Raw genomic sequence first — 27,908 nt, forward strand, 5'->3', positions numbered from 1 at the left:
TATCTGTAGTCTTTCCCTTTGAAATCCATCCTCCTAACAGCCCCTAGTGATTATTTAAAATTCAATTGCCCAAAACTCAGCCCACAGCCCCCATCACTTGCAGATAAAGCTCAAGCTCTTGCACATGACAAAGCCCACTGCAATCAAGGCCCTGCATAACCTCTTGGTTTCATCTCTTGCCACTCTCTAACTTGTACCTAACACCTCTATCAGTAACTAGCGAGTTGTATTTCCTAGCACCAAACATGCTTTTTCTTTTTCATGCCTTTGCTTATGCTGTTTTTTTGAGACAGAATCTCACTATGTCATCCTCAATAGAGTGCCATGGCATCACGGCTCACAGCAACCTCAAACTCTTGGGCATAAGTGATTCTCTTGTCTCAGCCTCCCAAGTAGCTGGGACTTCAGGCACCCACCACAATGCCCGGCTATTTTTTGTTTTTGTTGCAGTTGTAATTGTTGTTTAGCAGGCCCAGGCTGGGTTTGAACCCACCAGCCCCGGTGTATGTGGCCAGCGTCCTAACCACTGAGGTATGGGCGCTGAGACTGTGCTATTCTTTTTTACTTGAATGGTTCTCCATTCCATAAGACTTCCCATTCTGTAAGACTTTCTCTTCCAGGAAGCCTTCCCCAAAACCATCACTCTAATGGGCAGGCTTCCCTGTAATTCCTAGCACAAATCATGTATAATCTTTCTTACTATACATCTATGTTCTATGATTACTTGCTCATGTTTCTGCCTATACTGTTAGCCCCTAAAGGTAGGGTCTGTTATTTGCACATAGGGGACACTTGATACATAATGTCTCATTACCAGCTTAGCTACACACATATATTCATCTTCTTTGCCTAACGTCCCCTTGTAGGCGAAGATGTGGGCCTGTCTCTACCAAAGGTCAATCCCTCTACTTATGCTCTGGATTCCATCTATTCTAGGCTTTGCTAACTTCAGAAAACTCTTTCTTCTCTACTAAAACATTGCCATTAGTTATAAACACACTCTGGTACCTCCCATTAACAAAAACGAAACATAATACAACAAAACAAAACCCTCCAAGGACCCCCAAAATGCCCTCCAATAACTGTCCCTATTACTCAGGCATTCACTTTTGTGAAGTCTAACAGTATTTTCCACGCCAAGTTATGCCTGGATTATTTTATCCTGAATAATATACATTTTTAAATCATTGGTCATTAATAATCACAGAGAAAAGTTAGTGTGGAAAAAAAGGAAGAGGAAGGGCAGAGGCGCAAACAAGAGAGTTAACAGCTTTTAGGGTCACGGTCCATGATAATGACTTCCCTGGGAAGTTTAGTTGGCATGTTACTCTAGATTCTAATACTGCTGCTTTCCCTAGAAAGACACATTCAGCAATATTAAACTTAAAGTGACTCAATCCTTCTTTGATGAACTACAATAGCAGGACAGACTTAGACAGTAGTGGAAAAACATGTCACCATATTTGCTGGGGGCACATATGTAGAACCTCACCAAGCAAACAGCCTATTAATTTACCTTCTTTCCAGTGAGGACAGCCACACCACCATTTTCAATATGAGGCAGGTCTTGAGCAGAGACATAGAAAGAAGGTGGCTGGAAGTATATGCTGTATAAAGAAAAGGAGTACAATGTTATAAGCACGTCGAACTGCAATCTGCTTCCTCCATGGCTTTAATAAAATTGTTTCCACTATGAAAAACTTTCAGATGACTGGGCGTGTTGTCTCCCGCCTGTAATCCCAGCACTTTGGGAGGCCAAGGCGAGTGGATTGCCTGAGCTCACAGGTTCGAGACCAGCCTTGAGCCAGAGCAAGACCCCATCTCTAAAAATAACCAGGTATTGTGGCAGGTGCCTGTAGTCGCAGCTACTTGGGAAGCTGAGGCAAGAGAATCGCTTGAGCCCAAGAGTTTGCTGTGAACTATGACGAGCCATGGCATTCTACCAAGGGTGACAAAGTGAGACTCTGTCTCAAAAAAAAAAAAAAAAAAAAAAAAAAAGAAAAGAAAAACTTTCAGGAACATTTTTCTTTCTTTTTTTTTTTTGTAGAGACAGAGTCTCACTTTATGGCCCTTGGTAGAGTGCCGTGGCCTCACACAGCTCACAGCAACCTCCAACTCCTGGGCTTAAGCCATTCTCTTGCCTCAGCCTCCCGAGTAGCTGGGACTACAGGCGCCCACCACAACGCCCAGCTATTTTTTTGGTTGCAGTTTGGCCGGGGCCGGGTTTGAACCCGCCACCCTCGGCATATGGGGCCGGCGCCCTACCGACTGAGCCACAGGCGCCGCCCCAGGAACATTTTTCAAAGTAAGTCTACAAGGCTACTAAATCTTGGTCATGACTGGCTTATATAGAGGTACTCTAGATCCACAGTTATCGAATGGGGCCCCCTGAGTATGTGTGGCAATATCTGGAAACATTTTTGGTTGGTAACAACTTGGGAAGGGATATTACTGGTATCTAGTGCGTATCTACCCAAGGATGCTGCTAAACATCCTAAGACGCACAGGATGGCCACTCACCTACAGCAAAGAATTACCTTGCTCCAAATATCAACAGTGCTGAGGTTGAGAAACCCTGTTCTAGATTTAGGTTTATTTCAAAGTAAGAACAAGAGGAATACCCAAGGAGCTGGGTATTCACACATCTACCAAAATGGGTTGTCCAGAATGATGCTAGTCAATGAACAACCAGCTCTAGGTCCTGAGAGGATTCTGCCTCAACCAGTTAATTAACTATAATACATTAATTAAGGAGTAGTTAACTTAATTGGAAGTATGCATCCTGCTTGAAACTGTCATGAAACATGACAGTGTGACGGAGGAGGGGAGGTTTGTAAAATTTAGTCCAGTATCAAAGGAATCACTAATAAGAAAAATAATTTGAACTCAAAAAGCATGGTACTAGAGTTGCGATCTAAAGAGTTCTTTAGAAGGAAAAAGCTTCTGGACCTGTGTTTTCAAGTCTCTTGTGCACATATTCAAATAAAGAGGCTCTTCCTTACAGTCTTCCCACTCTATTCCCACAGTTTTGATTGCCTGCTAGAATGTCAAAGAACGTGCCATTACACTGTTTCTTTTCTTTTGCTTTTATGGGACACGCCTAGTCAGGTATAAAGAAGTGACAACACAGGCCAAGATGATCTTCACCAAAGAACTGACAATACAGGCCAAGCTGATCTTCACCAGAGAAGCATAACTTAAAGGTTCCAGAAATAGGAGCATTAGTATTTCAGAGGCCGACACTGTCAACTGTTGGTGAATCTGGTAACAGAATTCAGGACCCTTCCCCTTTGTAGTCTGTTATCTCTAAGCTGTACCAAGTGTGCACCATAGTGGACTCCAGTGGACGGACAAGTCATGGTCATTAGCAAAATCCTAACCTACCCTATACTTAGTTAAAGTTCTTAGGCCCATTTTACATAAGTGAACACACCTTCTCTCTTTTCCATTCCACTGTTTGAATCGCAGTGTCTTTGTGACATTTGGATCATCTGAAAACCACAATTCTTTTGAAAGAGGAGGTCGCATATATGGCAGCTCGGGATCTTCAGATACAATCAGTACCTTTAGACACAAAAAACAGTGATACATACAGCCACATCATTTAAGAGGCAAATGTCTGAGTGTTCGTATTGGCTAAGTGCTTGCCAATCATACCCTCTGTGCCAAGCAAAAGAACATACACCTTACCCTGGCCCCAGGATCCCGAGCCCGGATGGATCTAGCTGCAGCAAAAGCAGCAGTGCCTCCACCGATTAGTAGGAAAGGAACATGGCTTGGTACCCTGACTTGAGGACCTGGCTCTCCTTCTAGAGCTGTAAGCAATAGATCAGAAAGGATGAATCGTCTTGAATCTTGGGTGACTCCTTGCCATTATTAAAAAAAAAAAAAAAAAAAAAGAATCACTTTGCACTTGTCTCAACTCTTCACATAAAGCTGATGAAATACAGTACCTAAGCTAATCTTTAGCTTTGCAGCATCCTGGTTGGAGAGGAAAAGCAGGTATCCTTTTCATTTCACAAGTGAAAAATTTTTTAAAAAGGTGAATGATTTCACCAATGTCATTTATTCATAAGGTTTATACCAGAATTAATACCTAGTTTAAATATTTAGTTACAGTAGAGCCTCCATAATTGACCACCTCCTTAACTTGACCTAATTTTCATACACTGGACATTCACCACATGTACATATTATGTACATATTAGTACAGTAGGCCTAGTTCCTTATGGTGACCACCTCTGTATGTTGACCAGTTTGTTACAGTTCCTTGGGTGGTCAACTTACAGAGGTTTTACTGTATTTCTAAAATACATTAGAAAGTATATACTAGAAGGCCTACCCTTCCCATCAATTTCCTAGTGACCACCAGGAAGATATTAAGTTCAGTTTTGCCTTTTGTTAACAACAAAGGAGGAAAATCCAGGAGGTCAACTGACGATTACTATATAATGATGAAGAATAAGGAGGTGCTATTGAAGAAAGCAACACAAATCGCCCACCCAGAATTATGGGGCTCATTAAAGGATTAAAACAGTCTTCTCTGAAAAATCAAGTTAATCATATGGGATGGAAGTGATGCCCAGGGCTACGTGCTTTAGAAAAACAAACATATCTTCAACAACTTGAAACTCCAAAGACTTAAAAGGAGAACAAAACAGACCAAAAGAATTTCCTCATTGAAAAACTGGCTTTCAAAAAAAAAAAAAAAAGAAAAACTGGCTTTCATCTCTTTTCTGATAGTTTTCCTTATCAAGGTTGCCTTTTAGGAGTCTAATATTAAAAAAAAAACGACCAACAATAATTGTTATTAATTTTATTCCCCAACCCAAATTCCAGCCAAATACTTTAACAAATCCCTTCCAGTTCTGGGGTAATACCATACTTTCTGGAAACATATAATCTCACGCCATCATCACTTCTATAAGATATCCATAAATCACAGCACCAAAACTCTAACTTTCCCTTTCTGAGTTTCAAATAGTAGCAAAAAGTAAGACAATACTCACCAGATAATGCAGCCCTTTTCTGTTTCTCTTCTGGTGTCAGCCCTAACCCTGATATTCTTTCATTGTATCTTTTTTGGTCATCTTTTATAGTCTTGTAGGCCTGGAGACCCAAACATGGAGAAAGTTTACTTCACCACACAGCTAGCTCATACCATAATATTATCTTTCAATTAAATGAGAAGAAGCTTTTGTCTACCTGACATTAGCTGCTCCATGTTAAAACTACACGTTAAAAGGCAAAGTTATTTTCTTAAGAAAGAAAATATGCTGGGTACGTACACACTTGGTGTGGAAAGAAAATGCATGAACGGATGCAAATGTTCCAGTTTCAGATTTTCTTAGGCTCTCCGAAAAGAACTCTCATATTGTCCAGGCACGGTGGCTCACACCTGTAATCCTACTACTCTGGGAGGCTGAGACAGAGGATTGCTTGAGCTCAGGAGATTGAGACTAGTCTGAGCAAGAGAGAGACCCCATCTCTATTAAAAAAAAAAATAGGGCGGCACCTGTGGCTCAAAGGGGTAGGGTGTCGGCCTCACATGCTGGAGGTGGTGGCGGGTTCAAACCCAGCCCCTGCCAAAAAAACTGCAAAAAAAAAGAAAAAAAAATATATATATATATAAAGTAGCTGGGTGTTGTGGCAGGGACCTATAGTCCCAGCTACTCAGGAGACTGAGGCAAGTGGATCGCTTCAGCCCAAGAGTTTGACGTTACTGTGAGCTATGATGCGATGCCACAGCACTCTACCCAGGGCACAGAGTGAGACACTCTCTCTCTCTCAAAAAAAAAAAAAAAGAACCCTCAGATTTATTTCTAAATGTAAAGCTAAAGAAAAAACAATCACTGTATACAAGAAGAACTAAGTGCTAGAAAAGGCTAAACGTTGTATCAATTCGAGAAAGGTTTTAACTACCCTGGACATGGGCTTTGAAATCAATTTTTCTTTTTTTTTGTAGAAACAGGGTCTCACTGTACCGCCCTCAGGTAGAGTGCCGTGGCGTCACACGGCTCACAGCAACCTCTAACTCTTGGGCTTACGCGATTCTCTTGCGTCAGCCTCCCGAGCAGCTGGGACTACAGGTGCCTGCCACAACGCCCGGCTATTTTTTTGTTGCAGTTTGGCCGGGGCTGGGCTTGAACCCGCCACCCTTGGCATATGGGGCTGGCACCCTACTCACTGAGCCACAGGTGCCGCCCTTGAAATCAATTTATATAGTTCTGGGTAGGAAGCTGGGACATAAATATTCCTAGTAGATGTTCTGGGTTTTGCTGGGTACTCAGATAATGCTTGGAAACATGGCCACCTGTACCCTATTCTGATCAGGTAACTTATTTTTCCCTGAGTAGTCTATCTCCTTTTCCTAAATTCATGAAGCAGAAGGAATCCTATTCGGAAAAACTATACACAGATAATTTACTAAAAGTCAAACATCTGCTGTATTTCTAACATACTACCTTCTCAACTCTTTCAAATTAAATAAGGGTCATCTTCGTATCATGACCAATTTTTTTTTGGAGGGGGGGTGTTTACATATAGCACAAGAGTTTGTTTACCAGAGATTAAAAAAAAAAAAATGGTAAGAATGATTTTTCAAATTACAGCATTTTTTACTCTTTTGTACTCCATAAGGTAACAAGATAAGAATTTAAGTGACCTTATGTTAAATATAATCTCAGATTAGTTAATGAATTGTAAGAGAAAGTAAAGACAGTCAGAAGTATCATAAAACATATTCTAAGAATATTTATATGACCCCCTTACAGAGCAGCCCATTAGGTAATATACTGCAATTGGGAAACATGGACCCTGAAATATGGATTTAACATTTACCAGCCTGGATGCATTTAATATACGAGATGAATGGGACAGATAGTTAAGTACCATATGTTAAAAGACAATGGTTATTCCTTGAATTTACCACTAAATTTATCAAATAAATGAGCTGAATTCAATTAACATTAATCTCAGAAAGAAACTTTTTTTCTTGGCATCAGATATTATATACCTAAAAAATATTTTTTATAAGAAAGGAACTTTTGGGTTGCACTGGCCCCATATACTAGAGGTGGTGGGTTCAAACCTGGCCCCAGCCAAAAAATGGAAAATGCAAAAAAAAAAAAAAAAAAAGGAACTTTTACCTAAAAAGATGACTTCACCTGGTCAACATAAGTGAAAAGAGAAATAAACTGAGACCATGTTCACATTGAGAGGATACCAAAAATTAGCCTAAGTCCAGCTCACACTTCCTAATGCCTTTACACGTGAAGGGAAGAGTAGACCAAGAAACTGCTTGAAGTTTAGTGAGGAAAGGTTTGTCTCGTGGCTGAGTGCAGTGGCTCACGCCTGTAATTCTAGCACTCTGGGAGGCCGAGGTGGGTGGATTGCCTGAGCTCACAGGTTCAAGACCAGTCTGAGCCAGAGTGAGACCTTGTATCTAAAAATAGCTGGATGTTGTGGCAGGTGCGTATAGTCCCAGCTACTCAGGAGGCTGAGGCAAGAGAATTTGCTTCAGCCCAAGAGTTTGAGGCTGCTGTGAGCTATGACACCACTGCATTCTACTGAGGGTGACAAAGTAAGACTCTGTCTCAAAAAAAAAAAAAAAAAGGTGGAGACTATGGCTCAGGGAGTAGGGCGCCGGCCCCATATACTGAGGGTTGCGGGTTTGAACCCAGCCTCAGCCAAACTGCAACAAAAAAATAGCCAGGCCTGTGGCAGGTGCCTGTAGTCCCAGCTACTAGGGAAGCAGAGGCAAGAGAATCGCCTAAGCCCAAGAGCTGGAGGTTGCTGTGAGTTATGACACCACTGCACTCTACGGAGGCTGATATAGTGAGACTCTGTCTCTAAAAAAATAAAAAAGAAAGACAGACAGTTTTGTCTCATTTGTGTGTGTGTTTTATCCTTCAACCAAAGGTTTCTGTATTCCTAGTTTTTTTTTTTTTTTTTTTTTTTTGTAGAGACAGAGTCTCACCTTACCGCCTTCAGTAGAGTGCCATGATGTACACAGGACTCACAGCAACCTCTAGCTCTTGGGCTTCCGCGATTCTCTTGCCTCAGCCTCCCGAGTAGTTTTTTTTTTTTTTTTTTTGAGACTGAGTCTCACTCTGTCACCCTAGGTAGAGTGCTGTGGAGTCATAGCTGATAGCAATCTCAAACTCTTGGGCTTGAGCAATCCCATTGCCTCAGCCTTCCAAGTAGCTGGGACTACATGTGCCTGCCACAACACCTAACTAGTCTATTTTTAGTACAGACAGGGTCTCACTCTTGCTCAGGCAGGTCTCCAACTCCTGAGCTCACGTGATCCACCCACCTCAGCCTCCCAGGGTGCTAGGATTATAGGTGTGATCCACTGAACCCGGCCCGTATTGCTAGTTTGAACAGATGCCCAATTAATAACCCGAATACATGTTAGGTTAAGAAAAACTACAAATTTATCAAAAATATTAATGGGAATAACTTTTTTTAAAAGGTGAACATGGTGGCATTTATTCAACTTAATGAAATTTGAAGGGAAACAGGTCATTTTCTAAGTGGGGCAATGAAATCCTATCAGTTTAACAATGGCAAAGAGTCCAGATACTAAATCTCATTAAATATTCTACTGGCCACTTTGGTTCTGCCCACTGACAAATACCAGAAGACCAGGATTAGGAAACCTGCCTAGGGTCATAGAGAATGTCACTAGCAAGAGGAGGAAAAATTCTCACATCAACAATCAGGAGTTCCTACTTACAATCCAAGCAGCAAAAACACGGTTCAAACCATTTCTTCTCAAACTGTGGTTACAACCCATTAGTGGGCTGTGAAATCAATTTACTAGGTTAGGACCAACTTCAAAAAAAAAACACAAACAGAAGAATAGGAACTATTTAGAGTATACAAGTATTACAGCTAGTAAGAGCAGCACTTCTTGGAACTTAGTTTTAGTTTTACGTATTTGTAGTTATCTAACAGGTTACAAGATACAGCGTACTTCTTTCTGTAGATGATGGTAAAATTTTCAAAACTCCACCAGTTTATGCTCTTCATTTGCAGGGATACAGAGGGAGGAAGGTAAAGAGCTCCCAATACAGGAATTGCTAAAGTAGTATCTATACTTAAGTTAGAAACATTTCCAGCCAGAGTCTGTGGCTCACACTTGTAATCCTAGCACTCTGAGAGGATCCCTTGAGCTCAGGAGTTCAAGACCAGCCTGAGCAAGAGTGAGACCCCATCTCTACTAAAAATAGAAAAATTAGGCTTGGCGCCTATAGCTCAGCGGCTAGGGTGCCGGCCACATACACTGGAGCTGGCTGGTTCAAACCCAGCCCTGGCCTGCCAAACAACAATAACAACTACAATCAAAAAATAGCTGGGGAAAAAAAAAATAGCCGGGGACTATGGTGGGTGCCTGTAGTCCCAGCTACTTGGGAGGCTGAGGCAAGAAGATTGCTTGAACCCAGGAGTTTGAGGAAAGTTGAGCTAGGCTGAGGCCACAGCATTCTAGCCTGGGCAATAGAGTGAGATACTGTCTCAAAAACAAAAACAAAACAAAAAAAGGAACATTTATTCAAATGAGAAAAAAAGTTATAAAGGAACACTGTTATGGACCACATGTCTGCCTGCACCCAAAATTCATTATTGAAACCCTAACGACAAATATGATGGAGTTTGGTGATGGAGTTTTAGGAAAGTGATAAAGATTAAATGAAGTCATAAGGGTAGAGCCTTAATCTGACAGGGCTGGTGCACGTGAGACACAGCAAGAAGGTGGCTGTCTGAAAGCCAAGAAGAGAGCATTCCCGGGAAACTAAACCCCATCTGATCATAATCTTGTCTCTCCAGCCTTCAAAACCACGAAAAAATAAACTTCTGTTGTTTAAGCCACATATTTTGTTATGGCAGCCTGAGAAAAGAATACAAACACTAAACAACTTATAGCCACGTCTCACCAAATCTGAACACTGATTTTAAGTTAACTCTTATCTTGAGACTAATACCAATTTCAGAGAAAAAAATCTAAGCCACCTCAGACCAAGTTTTCAATGATTTAAAACCTAAAACAAAACTGCAAAACAGTTTGATAACAACTGTAGGTAGACAAAAGCTTATCATTTAGCTTGCAACCACTACATGTATGATATAGCAGCTTTATTATTACCAGTGTTAGATAAACACAGAGTGCAATGAGACATTTAACTGAATGGCTTGAGAGGAACTTGTACTTCTTAGATATTTCTAAGCCAGGAGGAAGCAACAGTGACTGGCATCAAGAGAATTTGCACTGTCAACTCTGTGGAGGCCATCCAACTCTGGTATACCAACACAAACCAGAGGTGTAACAGGTTGAAATTGTCACAAATATATTGAAGGCATACACTTTAAGTCTATTTTTGAATGAATGGGGTGGAACTGATGGGAAAAGTTGAGATATGAAATGGAAAAGTTAAGGCTCAGAGGGTAGTATCTAAATTATGAATGAGAGGCATTTAAGAAAGCAAGCTATATGAGTGTGCTAGCTTGTACCACTTCAGCCACTAGTTTGACCAAATTAGAGGTTACAAAAGGGATACTGCCAAACAAATTTACTTTGAAGTAGAGGCTGGGTGGGTGGAGAGAATATGACAATTTCTATGGCTTTTTGGACCTCCTCAGAAGCATTCAATAAAATGCCTTTTCACAGTAAAAGTTAGGTTAATTGTTTCCCACAAAACACAAAAATTACATTTTGCCTGAAATGATTCAAAATAGTATTCTTTACCTTTACTTGCTATTCAACATTTACTCTTTGAGACTGTCTTGTCAGAGATGCAGCACTAAAGCACAATATAATTTAGCAGCATAAAACATAATTATGAAATTGGCAAAAGTTTCAGAGAAAGATTTGATGATGAGGATTTGTAATAATTATTAGATGTATCTGGTAGGACTTCAACATTTCAAAGAGTGAGATTTAAAGACTCTCTAGTGACTGACAATGTCTCTTTAATAAATACCTAAAGAAAGCACATGCTGTGAATACTTTATTGTATTCTAATGGATCAAGTTTTCTTTAGTGCCATGATCTCACCCACCCTACCCCCAAATGTATTTTAGTGTAAACATCTTACATAACAAACTCCTGCCCCAGTCATTGTTGCTCCTATAATTAAGAAGTATACTAGGCTGCTGCCATCTTTCTCAGAAGCACCTGTAGTCGCTAGTGATCTAGAAGGGGATCTTAGGTGATGACACTGCACAACTGTAGGTAAAGATAAGACCAAGGAGGAAACAAAAGGAAATAGAAAGTGCACTAAGTATTAATGAAGAAACATTCAATACAAAGGCAGGGAAGCAGTTTTGGTTATCCTGTGCTAAAAAAAAAAAAAAAAGGAAAAAGAAAAATGCTGCTTCAGAATTGGAGGAGAATATATATTTCCTCAAAGCATCTTATCAGACACCTATTTCCTACTTTGATTTGACTCACAGCTGGCAAAAGCTGTCTACTTTTTGTGTGTATTTGGGAGTCTGGTCAGGGTATAATGATATATGTAGTCTCAAATAATTTTCACATTCTTCTTTAAATCTAGTATCCAAGGAACAAAGGTAAGTGCACTGTGTACCAATGTAAAAAGAACTAAAATTGTCATAGCTTCTAACCATTTGCTTTTAGTAAATAAGTAAAAAAAAAAAAAAAAAAGTTTTCTTCAATCAAGGGTGTTAATAGGTGTTATCTAAAGTTGGTTCCTTACCAGATCCAACTTTAGACTGATCTGCTTAGTCAAAGTAAACCTGCCAAATCAAAAAAGAAAAGAAAAAAAAAATCTACAGAATTAATTCCTCTGTGACCTGCTAAGCTGATCAGAATTAATTTAAGAAGATATAATTGTGCTACTATTACGTAGCAGTTAAACACCGTATTTCTCACCTCATACAAACTCCATTCTAAAATCGGAGATTCTAGGCCTGCTTCTATAATTTAGTCTTTGGGTGAAATTCAGAGATAGTTTTCCTGTTAGGAATGCTTAACATTTTTGATTGAAGGCTGTTGTTTTTAAATGTCAATCTCAAGCTGAGGAAAAATAAAATATTTGACAAATAAGTCAAAATCAAATTTTGTGCTAAGGAGCTGCAATGAACTTTGACTTTATTCATAGGTTAGTGTGTTACATGTAAGAGAACAGGGACAGTTTTGTGGGTTAGTCAAGTCTAAGAAAATGTACTGGCATTCAAATAAAAAGGCAACTGAAAGGGGCAGAGACCAGTCAACATGATATTAAATTTCAGTCATTCTCAAATTGGCTCCATTAGGATATTAGACAGTGGGCAGTTTAAAGAAGGCTCTTTGGAAATTTTTTCCAGAAGGAGAAAGGAGAATTAGTTGCAAAAGTTTTAAAGCAGAGGAATATTGAGTCTGTTAATGGGAACTGTTTGGCAGCTTCTTCACACAAGCTGCTTTTCTACTTACGTATGCACCAGCTCCTATTGTTGACAAGCCCACAAGAAGGACTAACACAGAATTATCGATTCTGCTCCCTGATGCACCAGAGCTAGCCATTTGTCTTGTCATGTGGAATTCTGGAGGAACATGCCATCGCTGGAACGAGTTGCCTAAGGAACATAATTTATTAAGACACACACAGAAATAAAATAGTTAATACATGTTTATGATTAAATGTCAATGCATTGAACAAGTAAAGATTTATTGCTCACTGAGCTGTGGGTGTTCACTGTTAAATGACTAAGAAAAATATAATCAAAACCATATACATAAAGACTACAGATATCTGAATGAACACTCTTTTTTTTTTTTTTTTTGTAGAGACAGGGTCTCACTTTATGGCCCCCTCAGTAGAGTGCCATGGCCTCACACAGCTCACAGCAACCTCCAACTCCTGGGCTTAGGCGATTCTCTTGCCTCAGCCTCCCGAGTAGCTGGGACTACAGGCGGCCGCCACAACGCCCGGCTATTTTTTGGTTGCAGTTTGGCCGGGGCGGGGTTTGAACCCGTCACCCTCGGTATATGGGGCCGGCGCCTTACCGACTGAGCCACAGGCGCCGCCCTGAATGAACACTCTTAAGTTGCTAGAGTTTTAAACTTTTTTTTAATTATTAAATCATAGCTGTGTATTTTTTTTTTTTTTAAGAGACAGAGTCTCACTTTGTTGCCCTCAGTAGAGTGCCGTGGTCACAGCTCATAGCAACCTCCAGCTCTTGGACTTAGACGATTCTCTTGCCTGAGCCTCCCGGGTAGCTGGGACTACAGGCGCCCACCACAACACCCAGCTATTTTGTTGTTGTTGTTGTTGCAGTTTGGCTGGGGCCGGGTTCGAACCCGCCAGCCTCAGTATATGGGGCTGGCGCCCTACTCACTGAGCCACAGGCGCTGTCCCAGTTGCTAAAGTTTTTAGAAGTACAATTTAGATTGCAAGAGGGACTTTACCTAACAATTGCAATCAGTGTAACCTGACTTATTGTACCCTCAATGAATCCCCAACAATAATAAAAAAAAAAACAGTACAATTTAATGCTACCCAGTGAGGAAATTTATAGTTTCTAGAAAAGATGATGAATAATGTATAAGAAGTCCAGTTAATCAAACACCTCCCTTCGTATCTTCACCATAACTGAAATAAACAGAGAGATGACTGAATAGGTAGATACACAAACTTAACCAGGGACTACTTGGGACGTTATAACAACCAGTTAAGGAATAATCTAAATCACTCAAACCTTGCACAAAATGAAGCCCTACAATGCAATCTAACCAGGATACAGTTTAGTCTTGTGTGAAACATAATGTGTCCTGGAAGATAAAAAATACTAAATCTCAGGAGAAAATCATAAAAAAAAACCACTGAAATTTATCTCCCCGAAAGAATTAAGGAATTATGAAATATTTTTTAGAATGACAAAAATTTAAATGTCTACCAACTTCTTGGCTCTTACTCCTCCAAATTAATAAAGAATATTTTACATAAAACTACATAGAGCTATGTAATGATCTCACGATCACAGTAACACTCATACATAGAAACATAAGAGCTTCTTTTTTTTTTATATTGGCAATGATACTTTAATTGCAGTTCATAGATAAATTAAATGGTCTTTAAAATTACTTTACCAATATTGATGCAAAAGAAAACAAGTAGTCATAAGTAGTCTTATAAGTTATAAGTTGTCTTATAAGTTGTTTTAAGTAGAACTATGGTACAAAGTCCATTGAAAATACATTGAAATTCATTAATTCAGGTTACATTTAGTGAGTGGACCAAGCATTAGAAGAAAGTTTAAATCACATAAGTACTCTTTCTTTAGTTGACTATATATGGTAGATAATCTTTTACAGGCAAAGTAAGAACAATTCTTCCCAAAAATTAAATGAGTATCTTATGAAAATTCACATTTGGATGTTACTGCCTATGGAATAAATTTCAAATTCTTTAATATGGCTTTCAAAATGTTGCAAAGTATGGTCCCATTTCAAGTTTCCAACCAGTATTGCCTCTATTTCCAACCTCAATGCCCTATTTCCCAGGACCAAACAGGGCTGCATGCCAGCTGAGTTTCATAGGTTCTTTTCTCTAGGAAGGCACTGGCATTTTCAGGCAAAGAAAGATTTCAATACCTTCTCTGCTTGTAATTATTCCTGTTTGTGGACTATCAACCTATATTACCAGATTTTTTCTGCCAAGGACTAGATAGTAAATATTTTCAGCTTTGTGAGCCATTTTGTCTCTGCTGCAACTACTCAGTTATACTGATGCTACATACAAGCAGCCATAGACAATACAGAAGTGAATGGCTGTGGTCATAAAACTTTATAAACACTGAAATTTGACTTTCGTATCATTTTCATGTGTCACAAAATTGTCTATTTTTTCACCACCCATTTAAAAATGTAAAAACTACTATTAGCTCATGGGGCATACAAAAGCAGCAGGAGGTAGCTAACCAAATTTAACCTACGGCTAGTGTTTGCAGACCCTCAAGAGTACATCAGAATCCCCTGAAGGATTTATGAATACATAGCTGGCCAGGCCCACAGCCCCAGAGGTTCTGATGCAATACATCTGGGATAGGGCTCAAGAATTTACATTTCTAACAAATTCCTAGGTGATGCTGTTGCTGCTGGTAGAGTGAGGGACCATACTTTGAGAGCCATCTGTCTAGAAGCAGGGGTCCTCAAACTATGGCCTGCAGGCCACATGAGGCAGTGTGATTGTATTTGTTCCCTTTTTTTTTTTTTTTTTACTTCAAACTAAGATATGTGCAGTGTGCATAGGAATTTGTTCATAGTTGTTTTTTTTTTTTTTTTTTTTTAACTATAGTCCGGACCTCCAACGGTCTGAGGGACAGTGAACTGGTCCCCTGTTTAAAAAGTTTGAGGACCCCTGAATTATGTTCCTGTCCTGAGCAGGCTTTGAAAGACAAACAGAATGGGCCTTGGTAGTAACATCCCATCTATACTTGCAGAGATTCGAAATAGGGAGAGTTCCCCCCCATTGCTTTCACAATGTCAGGGTACAGAGGGGCAAAAACAAGCCCAATGTAGGTCTACTGTCTCTTATTTGAAATTCTTAGGATCATGTGTGTTTCAGAACTCAGAATTGTTTGGTGTTAAATATACAGTGCATATACCTTGCAGTGACACCGAGCACAGTAAAGGGCAGCAACCCACAGTCAAACACATTAACATTTCTTTTTTCTTTTTTTTTTGTTTGAGACAGAGTCTCACTTGGTTACCCTTGGTAGAGTGCTGTGGCATCTTAGTTCACTGCAACCTCAAATTCTTGGGTTCAAGTGATCCTCTTGCCTCAGCCTCCCAAGGAGGTGGTACTACAGGTGCCTGCCACAATGCCCGGCTATTTTTTAGAGACGGGGGTCTCCCTCTGGCTCAGGCTGGTCTCCAAACTGTGACCTCAGAAAATCCACCCGCCTCGGCCTCCCAAGTGCTGGGATTATAGGTGTGAGCCACCACCACCATTTCTATGACCAATCACATTAAGTGAGATTTTTAAAAATATTGAAAGTAGGCCAGGCCTGGTGACTCATGCTTGTAATCCTAGCACTCTGGGTGGCCACGGCAGGTGGATTGCTTGAGCTCATGAGTTTGAGACCAGCCTGAGCAAAACTGAGACCCATCTCCACTAAAAATAGAAAATCTGAAGCAAGAGAATCTCTCTCTTTTTTTTTTTTTTTTTTGTAGAGACAGAGTTTCACTTTATGGCCCTTGGTAGAGTGCCATGGCATCATACAGCTCACAGCAACCTCCAACTCCTGGGCCTAAGCGATTCTCCTGCCTCAGCCTCCCGAGTAGCTGGGACTACAGGCGCCCACCACAATGCCCGGCTATTTTTTGGTTGCAGTTCAGCCGGGGCCGGGTTTGAACCCGCCACTCTCGGTATATGGGGCTGGCGCCCTACTGACTGAGCCATAGGCACCGCCCGAAGCAAGACAATCTCTTAAGCCCAAGAGTTTGAGGTTGCTGTGAGCTATGATGTCATAGCACTCTACCCAGGGCAACAGCTTAAGACTCTGTCTCAAAAAAAAAAAAAAAAAAAAATTGTAGGTAGCTTCTTTCAGTTTAAGTTAGGTTTTACTGGCAAATTACAAAAATACGATGGTCCTATTTTGACTTCTAAATTATAGATAAGAGACTTTGGGGCTAGGCACAGGGTAATCCTAGTACTCAGGAAAGCAGAGGCAGGAGGACTGCTTGAGGCCGAGAGTTTGAGACCAGAGCAAGAGTGAGACCCTATATCTAAAATAAATAGGAAAATTAGCCAGGGATTGTGGTGGGGAACTATAGTCCCAGCTACCCTGGAGCCTGAGGCAGGATGATCATGTGAGCCCAGGAGTTTGAGGCTGCGGTGAACTATGATAAGGACACTGCACTCTAGCCTAGGTGACAGAGGAACACTCTGTCTTAAAAGAAAAAGTAAATTGATTTTTTAAACTGATAAGAACAGATACTATATCTGATCTGGGCCAAAAGGCTGAGAAGCAATTAGTAAATTGAAATTTAAAAAGTAAATTGGTTAATATTTAAACTACTGCCTGAAAAGAAGTATTATGAAATATTATTAACAAAACAATTTTTTTTTTTTTTTTTTTTTTGTAGAGACAGAGTCTCACTTTATGGCCCTCGGTAGAGTGCCGTGGCCTCACACGGCTCACAGCAACCTCCAACTCCTAGGCTTAAGCGATTCTCTTGCCTCAGCCTCCCGAGTAGCTGGGACTACAGGTGCCCGCCACAACGCCCGGCTATTTTTTGGTTGCAGTTTGGCCGGGGCCCGGTTTGAACCCGCCACCCTCGGTATATGGGGCCGGTGCCTTACCGACTGAGCCACAGGCGCCACCCTTAACAAAACAACTTTTTATCTATCTACAAAGTGACTTTAATTTTGTAAAAGATACTAAATATTATACCTTTACATTCCATTCCCATTTTCTTTTATTCATAAAATTACTCCCATACCTTTCCCCCCATAGCTTCCAAATTTTACATCATGACTGAAACATGCCTTTTCACTTGTCTTACAAATGGGGGGAAAGTCAATTTACTCCTTGACTTCTCACCCTTGAGCCAGTTTACCTGTTTTAAGTTTTCTGCAGTCAGATCGCACATATAGTGTGGTTTCTTCCTCACACTTACAATTCAATTCTGAATAAGCTAATTTGCTCTCTGCAATAGTGCCTGATACAGAGTAGGCATTTGTTCAATAAATATTTGTTGAATTAGTGAATACAAGAAGGGAACAGAGGGCGTGCCTGTGGCTCAAAGGAGTAGGTCGCCGGCCCCATATACCGGAGGTGGCGGATTCAAACCCAGCCTCGGTCAAAAACTGCAAAAAAAAAAAAAAAAAAGGAACAGAAATTCTTCCTAAGTCTACTGATATTGACTGAATATTTTATGTTTCTTTTTAGTGACAGGGTTTTGCTATGTTACTCAGGCTGGCCTTGAACAGCTGGGCTCAATCTCAGCCTCCTGAGTAGCTGGGGCTATAGACAGGCACCACTGCACCCACCTAACTGAACATTTTAAGGAATTCTTTGCAAAGAAGTTTAAACCAGATCCCATTTATTTCAGGTTGCTTAATAATAAATTAGCAATGTCACACACCACAGACTACCATTAGAATAGTACCTAAACCAGCCAGTTCATTTCTGTAGGTTTCATAATCTCCTGTCGCTCCATACTCCCAGAAGACCTTTTCCAGAAACACATCCTCATAATTGAGGCATCTAGAAATCCCAAATGGTTAAGAGGTCTATATCTTCTTGAGACTTGTTTCCTGAGTTTCAAACTGATTTTTTTCCACCATGGATAAAACACAGGACAAGATAAGCCTTGAGAGTTTGTCCATTGTAGCTAGATCTTTTTTTATAATGAATCCAACTACTGTATTTAACTTTATCAGCCCTTTTTGGTATCGACCCTTGCTGGAGAATGAAAGTAGTAATAACTATAGCACAGTGTGAACCACTCTGATGAAAGGCACAAAAGGTGGCTCAGCGCCTGTAGCTCAGCGGCTAGAGCGCAAGCCACATACTCTGGAGATGGCAGGTTCGAACCAAGCCAGGGCCTGCTAAACAACAATGACAACTACAACAAAAACAATAGCCGGGTGTTGTGGCGGACACCTGTAGTCCCAGCTATTTGGGAGGCTGAGGCAAGAGAATTGCTTAAGCCCAAGAGTTGGAGGTTGCTGTGAGCTGTGATGCCAAGGCACTCTACTGAGGGTGACATAGTGAGACTCTGTCTCAAAAAAAAAAAAAAAAAAAAGAAAGAAAAGAAAAGAAAAAAGAATGAAAGGCACAAAAGGAAAAATGATTTAGATGACAGAAAAGTGAATCTAACTCTGTCCTGCAAAGTTCACTTCTTCACAGTGCTGAACCAGGGCTCAGTCACTGAGAATTTACCATGTGCTAGACTAGATAAGATGCTGAGGACACAAAAACAAATAGGACATAATCCATGTCCTTGGGTAGCGTATAGTTTAGGAGGGCAGAATGGCTGCCACTATTCTGAATATGAGAAAATGGGCTTAATACAAGTTATAAGACACTCAGGTTGCTCAGTTTGGTTTTTTAATATTTAGGCCAGTGAAACAGAAGGAAGAGTCATTACTCATCCAAAACCATATTTACAAAAGTTGCCTGATCATATGAATTACATCAAGGGGCTTGTTAAAATAGATTCCAGATTCTCATTCATTCTTATTCTCTCCTACACTCTCATTCTCACTCCTAGGACTCTCTTGGAGATCCTAGAGTAGGTTTGGAGTTGGTCTTCTACTCGATTCATATGACCAAGCAACTTTTGGAAACATAAGCTAGAAAAAAGTTAAGACACATAGCAACACCTTTAAAAAGTTAGAAAATGCAAGAAACTCTACTCTCACAAATATGTAAATCTGAAAGAAATCGACCAATACCTGGAAGCACGCCACCTACCAAGACTTAGCCAGAACGAAGTGGAAATGTTGAACAGGCCTATATCAAGTTCTGAAATAGCATCAACTATACAAAATCTCCCTAAAAAGAAAAGCCCAGGACCAGACGGCTTTACGTCAGAATTCTACCAAACATTTAAAGAAGAACTAGTACCTATACTACTAAACCTCTTCCAAAATATAGAAAAAGAAGGAATATTACCCAGCACATTCTACGAAGCAAACATCACTTTGATCCCCAAACCAGGGAAAGACCCAACAAGAAAAGAAAATTGTAGACCAATATCACTAATGAATATAGATGCTAAAATACTCAGTAAGATCCTAACAAACAGAATCCAACAACACATCAAAAAAATTATACACCATGACCAAGTCGGATTTATCTCAGGGTCTCAAGGCTAGTTCAATATACGTAAATCTAAAAATGTAATTCAACACATAAACAAACTTAAAAATAAAGACCATGATTCTTTCAATTGATGCAGAAAAAGCTTTTGATAATATCCAGCATCCCTTCACGATCAGAGCACTTAAGAAAATTGGTATAGAAGGGACATTTCTTAAACTAATAGAGGCCATCTACAGAAAACCCACAGCCAATACCGTATTGAATGGAGTTAAATTGAAATCATTTCCACTTAGATCAGGAACCAGGCAAGGGTGCCCATTGTCTCCATTGCTCTTTAACATTATAATGGAAGTTTTAGCCATTGCAATTAGGGAAGAAAAGGCGATCAAGGGTATCCACGTAGGGTCAGAAGAGATCAAACTTTCACTCCTCGCAGATGATATGATTGTATATCTGGAAAACACTAGGGATTCTACTACAAAACTTTTAGAAGTGATCAAGGAATATAGCAATGTCTCAGGCTACAAAATCAACACCCATAAATCTGTAGCCTTTATATATACCAACAATAACCAAGCCGAACAAACAGTCAAGGACTGTATTCCTTTCACAATAGTGCCAAAGAAGATGAAATATTTGGGAGTATACCTAACAAAGGATGTGAAAGATCTCTACAAAGAGAACTATGAAACTCTAAGAAAAGAAATAGCCGAAGATGTTAACAGATGGAAAAACATACCATGCTCATGGCTGGGAAGAATCAACATTGTTAAAATGTCCATACTGCCCAAAGCAATATATAATTTTAATGCAATTCCTATTAAAGCTCCATTGTCATACTTCAAAGATCTTGAAAAAATAATACTTCGTTTTATATGGAATCAGAGAAAAACCTCGAATAGCCAAAACATTACTGAGCAATAAAAACAAAGCAGGAGGAATCACGCTACCAGACCTGAGACTGTACTATAAATCCATAGTGATCAAAACAGCATGGTACAGCACAAAAGCAGAGAAGTAGATGTCTGGAACAGAATAGATAACCAAGAGTTGGATCCAGCTACTTACCATTATTCGATCTTTGACAAGCCAATTAAAAACATTCAGTGGGGAAAAGATTCCCTATTTAACAAATGGTGCTGGGTAAACTGGCTGGCAACCTGTAGAAGATTGAAACTGGACCCACACCTTTCACCATTAACTAAGATAGACTCTCACTGGATAAAAGATTTAAACTTAAGACATGAAACTATAAAAATACTTGAAGAAAGTGCAGGGAAAACGCTTGAAGGAATCGGCCTGGGTGAATATTTTATGAGGAGGACTCCCCAGGCAATTGAAGCAGTATCAAAAATACACTACTGGGACCTGATCAAACTAAAAAGCTTCTGCACAGCCAAGAACATAGTGAGTAAAGCAAGCAGAGAGCCCTCAGAATGGGAGAAAATATTTGCAGGTTATACCGCCGATAAAGGTCTGATAACCAGAATCCACAGAGAACTCAAACGTATTAACAAGAAAAGAACACATGACCCCCATCTCAGGGTGGGCAAGGGACTTGAAGAGAAACTTCTCTAAAGATCGACGCACAATCTACAAACACATGAAAAAAAGCTCATCATCCTTAATCATCAGAGAAATGCAAATCAAAACTACTCTGAGACATCACCTAACCCTAGTAAGAGTAGCCCACATAACAAAATCCCAAAACCAGAAATGTTGGCGTGGATGTGGAGGAAAGGGCACACTTCTACACTGCTGGTGGGAATGCCCACTAATACGTTCCTTCTGGAAGGATGTTTGGAGAATACTTAGAGACCTAAAGATAGACCTGCCATTCGATCCTATAATTCCTTTACTAGGTTTATACCCAGAAGACCAAAAGTCACAATATAACAAAGACATTGGTACCAGAATGTTTATTGCAGCCCAATTCATAATTGCTAAGTCATGGAAGAAGCCCAAGTGCCCATCCACCCACGCATGGACCAGCAAATTGTGGTACATGTATACCATGGAATACTATGCAGCCTTAAAGAAAGATGGAGACTTTACCTCTTTCATGTTTACATGGATGGAGCTGGAACATATTCTTCTTAGCAAAGTATCTCAGGAATGGAAGAAAAAGTATCCAATGTACTCAGCCCTACTATGAAGCTAAATTATAGCTTTCATATGAAGGCTATAACCCAACTACAGCATAAGACTATGGGGAAAGGGCCAAGGAAGGGGAAGGGAGGGGGGAGGTTTTGGTAGAGGGAAGGTAATGGGTGGGGCCACATCTATGGTGCATCTTAGAATGGGTACAGGCGATTGCACTAATGTACACAGCTATGATTTAACAATTAAAAAAATTGTAAAAAATAAAAAATAAATAAATAAAATAAAATAAAAAGTTAGAAAATGGGCTTGGCACCCGTAGCACCATAGTTATGGCACCGGCCACAGACACTGAGGTTGGTGGGTTCAAACCCAGCCAGGGCCAGCTAAACAACGACAACTGCAACAAAAAAAATAAAATAGCCAGTGTTATGGCGGGCGCCTGTAGTCCCAGCTACTTGGGAGGCTGAGGCAAGAGAATTTCTTAAGCCCAAGAGTTTGAGGTTGCTGTGAGCTGTGGCACCACAGCACTCTATGGAGGGTGACACAGTGAGACTCTGTCTCAAAAAAAAAAAAGTTAGGGCGGCACCTGTGGCTCAGTCGGTGGGGCGCCGGCCCCATATACCGAGGGTGGCGGGTTCAAACTCGGCCACGGCCCCGGCCAAACTGCAACAAAAAAATAGCCGGGTGTTGTGGCGGGCGCCTGTAGTCCCAGCTACTAGGGAGGCTGAGGCAGGAGAATCGCTTAAGCCCAGGAGTTGGAGGTTGCTGTGAGCTGTGTGATGCCATGGCACTCTACCAAGGGCCATAAAGTGAAACTCTCTCTCTACAAAAAAAAAAAAGTTAGAAAATGTTCAGAAAATTTAATTTGTTAACAGGTTACAGAAAAGGTGGACTTCCCAAAGATTTTCTTCTGGAAAGCCTTATCTCAGCAGAAAGAGTAAGGTAACACTCATCTTCCATGCTTCAAAGAAAAAGTATCTTCGGCAGTATTCAGAAAGCTAGAATCCTTGCCCACAAAGAGCTCGTTTCCTTTTTTTTTTTTTTTTTTGTAGAGACAGAGTCTCACTTTATGGCCCTCGGTAGAGTGCCGTGGCCTCACACAGCTCACAGCAACCTCCAACTCCTGGGCTTAAGCGATTCTCTTGCCTCAGCCTCCTGAGTAGCTGGGACTACACGCACCTGCCACAAGCCCGGCTATTTTTTGGTTGCAGTTTGGCCGGGGCCGGGTTTGAACCCACCACCCTCGGTATATGGGGCCGGCGCCTTACTGACTGAGCCACAGGCGCCGGCCTCTGTTTCCTTTTTAAAGAGGTGAGGATTCCAAAGAAAAATGTTCAAACATTTGAACCTTAGTTCAGGAAGTCAGTGACCAGTTTGATCACATGGGCAGCACAATGTTTCGTAAATAAAATATTACAAAACAGAAAATATCTACTGTCTAACCCATTTGTTTCTCAGTGCTGAATGCAGACATAGAGTGGTGACTATTAGTTATCCTCAATCATATGCAATAGGAGGTAGAGCATCCAAATACATACACAGTACCTATTATTGTTTTTAAAGCAAAATGCAACATATAATGAAAGTGAACCTAACAATGGTGATAGATATGGACAGACAGATGCAAAGCAGGTTTAAAGTTTAAAGGTAAGGAGGAGCAGGAAATGATATATAAACAAACATGGCCACTTCTCCATTTGTGCAAAAACATATAGTAGATGCTACTATGAGAAAAAGAAATCAGATTAAAAGCAGTTAAAAATCAAGCCACAATGGGCGGCGCCTGTGGCTCAAAGGAGTAGGGTGCAGGCCCCATATGCCGGAGGTGGTGGGTTCAAACCCAGCTCCAGCCAAAACTGCAAAAAAAAAGAAAAGAAAAGAAATCAAGCCACAAAACAAAACTAATTCCTAAAAAGAGAGCATCATAATTTCTTTCTTTTCTTTCTTTTTTTGCAGCTTTTTGGCCAGGGCTGGGTTTGAACCCGCCACCTCCGGCATATGGGGTCAGCGCCCTACTCCTCTGAGCCACAGGCGCCACCCCATACTTTCTTTTTGAAATTATAATCCTACCCATACCCATTTTTTTTTTTTTTTTGGAGACAGAGTCTTGCTTTGCAGCCCTTGATAGAGCACTGTGGCATCATAGCTCACAGCAACCTCAAACTCTTGGGCTCAAGCGATTCTCTTGTCTCAGCCTCCCAAGTAGCTGGGACTACAGGCACCCGCCACAAGGCCTGACTATTTTTAGAGACAGGGTCTGGTCTTGTTCAGGCTTGACTCTAACGTGTGAGCTCAGGCAATCCACCTGCCTCAGCCTCCCACAGTGCTAGGACTATAGGCGTGAGCCACTGCGCCTGGCTACATTTTTTATTTTTAAAGCACTGAGGTGTTTCTGTATTGTGAAGTCCTCAAAAAATAACTTCTGACATTGCCAAGGCAAATGCCCTGGGGGTGGACAAAGATCATTATTATTTTTTAAAGGCACCTCCTACAGGTAGATCATTCATTACCCCCATGAAGTTGTGAAGGTTGAAAATAAGCAGGCTCAAGCCACGTTCAGATGAATTTATAAATATCTGGTGCACGATGGGCTAATTACTGGTAAAGGAACTGGACTTTTTGAGGTCAAGCTTTAGGAAGAAGTGTGGAGAAGTGGCAAGGGGATAGGGACTTACAGACTAACAAACTATTCTTAGCTCTACCTATGAATTAATTATGTGACCTTTGGCAAGTAATTTCACCTCCCTGTGCCTCAGTTTATTATCTATAAGATGAGTGGGTTGAACTTTACCATAAAATCCCCCAGGGCTTCAAAATGTGATTAAATACCTTTATGATAGAAAAATACAATGTGTTCTGCAAACTGTTTCTTTGAAGTGTTAAAGACTATTAAGAATACCAATGACCAGGCAGCACCTGTGGCTCAATAAGTAGGGCGCCGGCCCCATATACTGAGGGTGGCGGGCTCAAACCCGGCCCGGCCAAACTGCAACAGAAAAATATCCGGTCATTGTAGAGGGTGCCTGTAGTCCCAGCTACTCGGGAGGCTGAGGCAAGAGAATCGCCTAAACCCAGAAGTTTGAGGTTGCTGTGAGCTGTGTGACGCCACGGCACTCTACCCAGGGTGATAAAGTGAGACTCTGTCTATAAAAAAAAAAAAAAAAAAAAGCACTGACCAAGCATCCAAGCATCTCAAATAAATTCTGGGACAATTCTATTGGTGTCTAGTGCACAACCAAACGACTCCTCACTTGCACTGCACCCTTTCTGTTTCATAGGACATTTACATCCGTGGATCTCATCTATGATTAGTAAGATAGATCAGGTAATACCCTCATTTACACAAAAAAAGTTAGGCGTAGGGCTTAAACGTCCTGTTTAAAGTCTGACAATCAGTAAATGACAGTCTACTTGACCTGATTGCTCTAAACAGGCGAGGTGGGGGTCACGCGGAGGCAGTGACAGACAATACGAGATGGCCGGTTATCCTTGAACAGCAAACCCACCCAGGAAAGGCCTCAAGCCAACACAGGGTTCATATCTCTTGTAGGTCAGGTCAACAAGGCTACACCAATTCCTTTGCTTGCAAAACTCAGGGTTTAGGTCCCGCCAATCTGGAATTCACACTGAGTGTGTTAAGTTTGTCAAGGGTTAGGGAAGGACTGCAAGGTACAAGGAACCTAAGGAACCTAAGGCACCTAGGCCCTAGGACGCCGAGGTGGGGGTTTGTCCCGGATGGGTCAGTCACCTGGGAGCCGGTTTCTCTGCCTGGGGCTTCGGACGCACACGGTCCGCACCAAGGGCACCAGCTTCTGCTTCATAGCACCTGCCGCAAGGCCTCCACACCGGAACATTTCGGGAACTGGTACTCTGGACCTCCTCTTTTCTTTTCTTCTTACTCACCGACTGGGTCAAACACCGTGTGCCCCAGCCTGCACCCCCGCTCCCTTTACACGCACACTACGCAGGCTCCTCCTCCCAGCTCCGGGTGGGCATTGGACAGTGAAGCCGGCCCGCGGGAGCCGGAGAGGAGCAACGGTACTGGGGGCCTACTGCGCAGGCGCAGCAGTCAGTGCCGCCTTACGATTGGTCCACACAATGAGAAGGTTGGCGAATGCGCTTAGCTGTCCCCGCCACGCGTGCCAAGTGCCCCGCACCCGTTAGCAAGTTTCTGTGAGTTGTTGGCAACGTGCTGGGTTGAGCGAGTTCGGGAAGCTATTTAAGGAGGGGCCGCTGGAGCCGCTTTGCCTGGCGGTTATGGTTGGTGCTGTTGCTGTCAGTGACGGGAGCTGATAACAGCACCTCTTAAAGCCTGGCCCCAGTACTGCACTTTGTCCTTTGGTTTTAAGCCTTTAGCTAATAGTGACTTGAGCCTTCCGGATCCTCAGGGTTAAATCCACTTCCAGTCTTTCCATGGGTCCGAGCCAAGAACCTGGCTTCCCAGATCCGGCATGCACTTCCATCTTTTACAACTTACTGGTACTTTCTCACCTAACTCCAGTTTCCCGGACAAGTAATCATTCCGCGCTCTCTTTCTCCTTATTACTTTTGTGCAGTTCTGTGTCCTAGATGCTGTACCAGGTGCTGTGGATAGTCACGTATTATCATGGCCTCGGTGCTTGAGAGCAAGATGCTGGCAAAAAGAGTCTGTGCTCCACAAACTAGGAGAGAAATCCTAAACTGGACTTTCAGAGTTGTGGGAGGATTAGGGTGAGGGACTGAGTGTAAATAGACGTTTTGACTGTGCCAAATGTAAGCTAAGTTTGAAGTAATATCTTGGCTGTGTGCCGAACATGACATGCCTTTTTAAAGATTTGGGCAACATATTCATTTAACAAGGACTGTACGATGAAAAGGGACTCTTACGGTATGAAAATTACAGATGGTCCCTGACTTTTGACTCAGTTTTTGACTTTACGAAGTGTTTATCAGGACATAACCTCTTGTAAGCAGGCATCTAGACTTAAAATGGTTCGACTTACGATTTTTTGACTTTATGAACAGTTTATAGGGCATTAAATGCATTTCCAACTTAATATATTTTTGATTTACAATGAGTTTATTGGGACAAAGCCTTACAGTAAATTGAGGATCATCTGTATAGGAAGTGGTCACTGTCTAGTTGGGAGCTAGCTACTGAAATAATAAATACCTGAATGTAGTGCCAGAGCAAGAGAGGAATATGGGATTGAATCCTTCTCTTGCAAGAAGTGTTATTTGAGCCTCGTCTTGAAGGATGGGTAGTAAAATTAAAATAGTGGAAGATAAGTAACGATATTTCAGATGGTCAATACATTGGGACAAACAAGGTAACATTTTTAGTGGTTAAGCATATTGACCTTGGATTCAGACTGACCCAGGTTAAATCCTGGCTCTGCTACTTGGGCAAATCACTTACCTGTGCTTCATCTCCCTTATTTACCGATCCTCACAGAGGTGTTAGGAAGACTAAATGAGCTAATATTTGTAAAGTGTCTTATTTTTTTCTTTATTTTTTTTATTTTTATTTTTATTTTTTTGTAGAGACAGAGTCTCACTTTATGGCCCTCGGTAGAGTGCCATGGCCTCACACAGCTCACAGCAACCTCCAACTCCTGGGCTTAAGCGATTTTCTTGCCTCAGCCTCCCGAGTAGCTGGGACTACAGGCGCCCACCACAATGCCCGGCTATTTTTTTGTTGTTGCAAACTTGGCCGGGGCTGGGCCTGAACCCGCCACCCTCGGCACATGGGGCCGGCGCCCCACTCACTGAGCCACAGGCGCCGCCCTCTTTATTTTTTTTGTTGTTAAATCATAGCTGTGTACATTAATGCGATCATTAATGCGATCATAGCTGTGTACACTGGTTTTATAGACCGTTTGGCACATTTTTTTTTTTTTTTGTAGAGACAGAGTCTCACTTTACTGCCCTCGGTAGAGTGCCGTGGCATCAGACGGCTCACAGCAACCTCCAGCTCTTGGACTTACGCGATTCTCTTGCCTCAGCCTCCCGAGCAGCTGGGACTACAGGCGCCCGCCACAACGCCAGGC

The 27,908-nt window shown here is 41.4% G+C and overlaps 1 protein-coding gene and 1 pseudogene across 1 annotated transcript in view; both read right to left on the reverse strand.

Moving 5' to 3' along the window:
• AIFM1 (apoptosis inducing factor mitochondria associated 1) overlaps nucleotides 1-25,961 on the reverse strand; it is a 40,194-nt gene extending 14,233 nt beyond the window's left edge. Inside the window, exons 1-6 of the mRNA XM_053579482.1 lie at nucleotides 25,628-25,961; nucleotides 12,434-12,576; nucleotides 5,010-5,109; nucleotides 3,691-3,815; nucleotides 3,434-3,564; nucleotides 1,517-1,607 (exon numbers count right to left, since the gene is read on the reverse strand). Of these exons, the coding sequence (XP_053435457.1) occupies nucleotides 1,517-1,607; nucleotides 3,434-3,564; nucleotides 3,691-3,815; nucleotides 5,010-5,109; nucleotides 12,434-12,576; nucleotides 25,628-25,733 (696 nt within the window). The 5' untranslated portion in view covers nucleotides 25,734-25,961. The remainder of the gene's footprint in view (nucleotides 1-1,516; nucleotides 1,608-3,433; nucleotides 3,565-3,690; nucleotides 3,816-5,009; nucleotides 5,110-12,433; nucleotides 12,577-25,627) is intronic.
• On the reverse strand, nucleotides 16,837-16,976 carry LOC128578569 (uncharacterized; annotated as a pseudogene).
• Nucleotides 25,962-27,908: the final 1,947 nt, after the last annotated feature.

The sequence above is a fragment of the Nycticebus coucang genome, chromosome X (genome assembly GCF_027406575.1).
Source record: "Nycticebus coucang isolate mNycCou1 chromosome X, mNycCou1.pri, whole genome shotgun sequence".
NCBI lineage: Eukaryota > Metazoa > Chordata > Mammalia > Primates > Lorisidae > Nycticebus > Nycticebus coucang.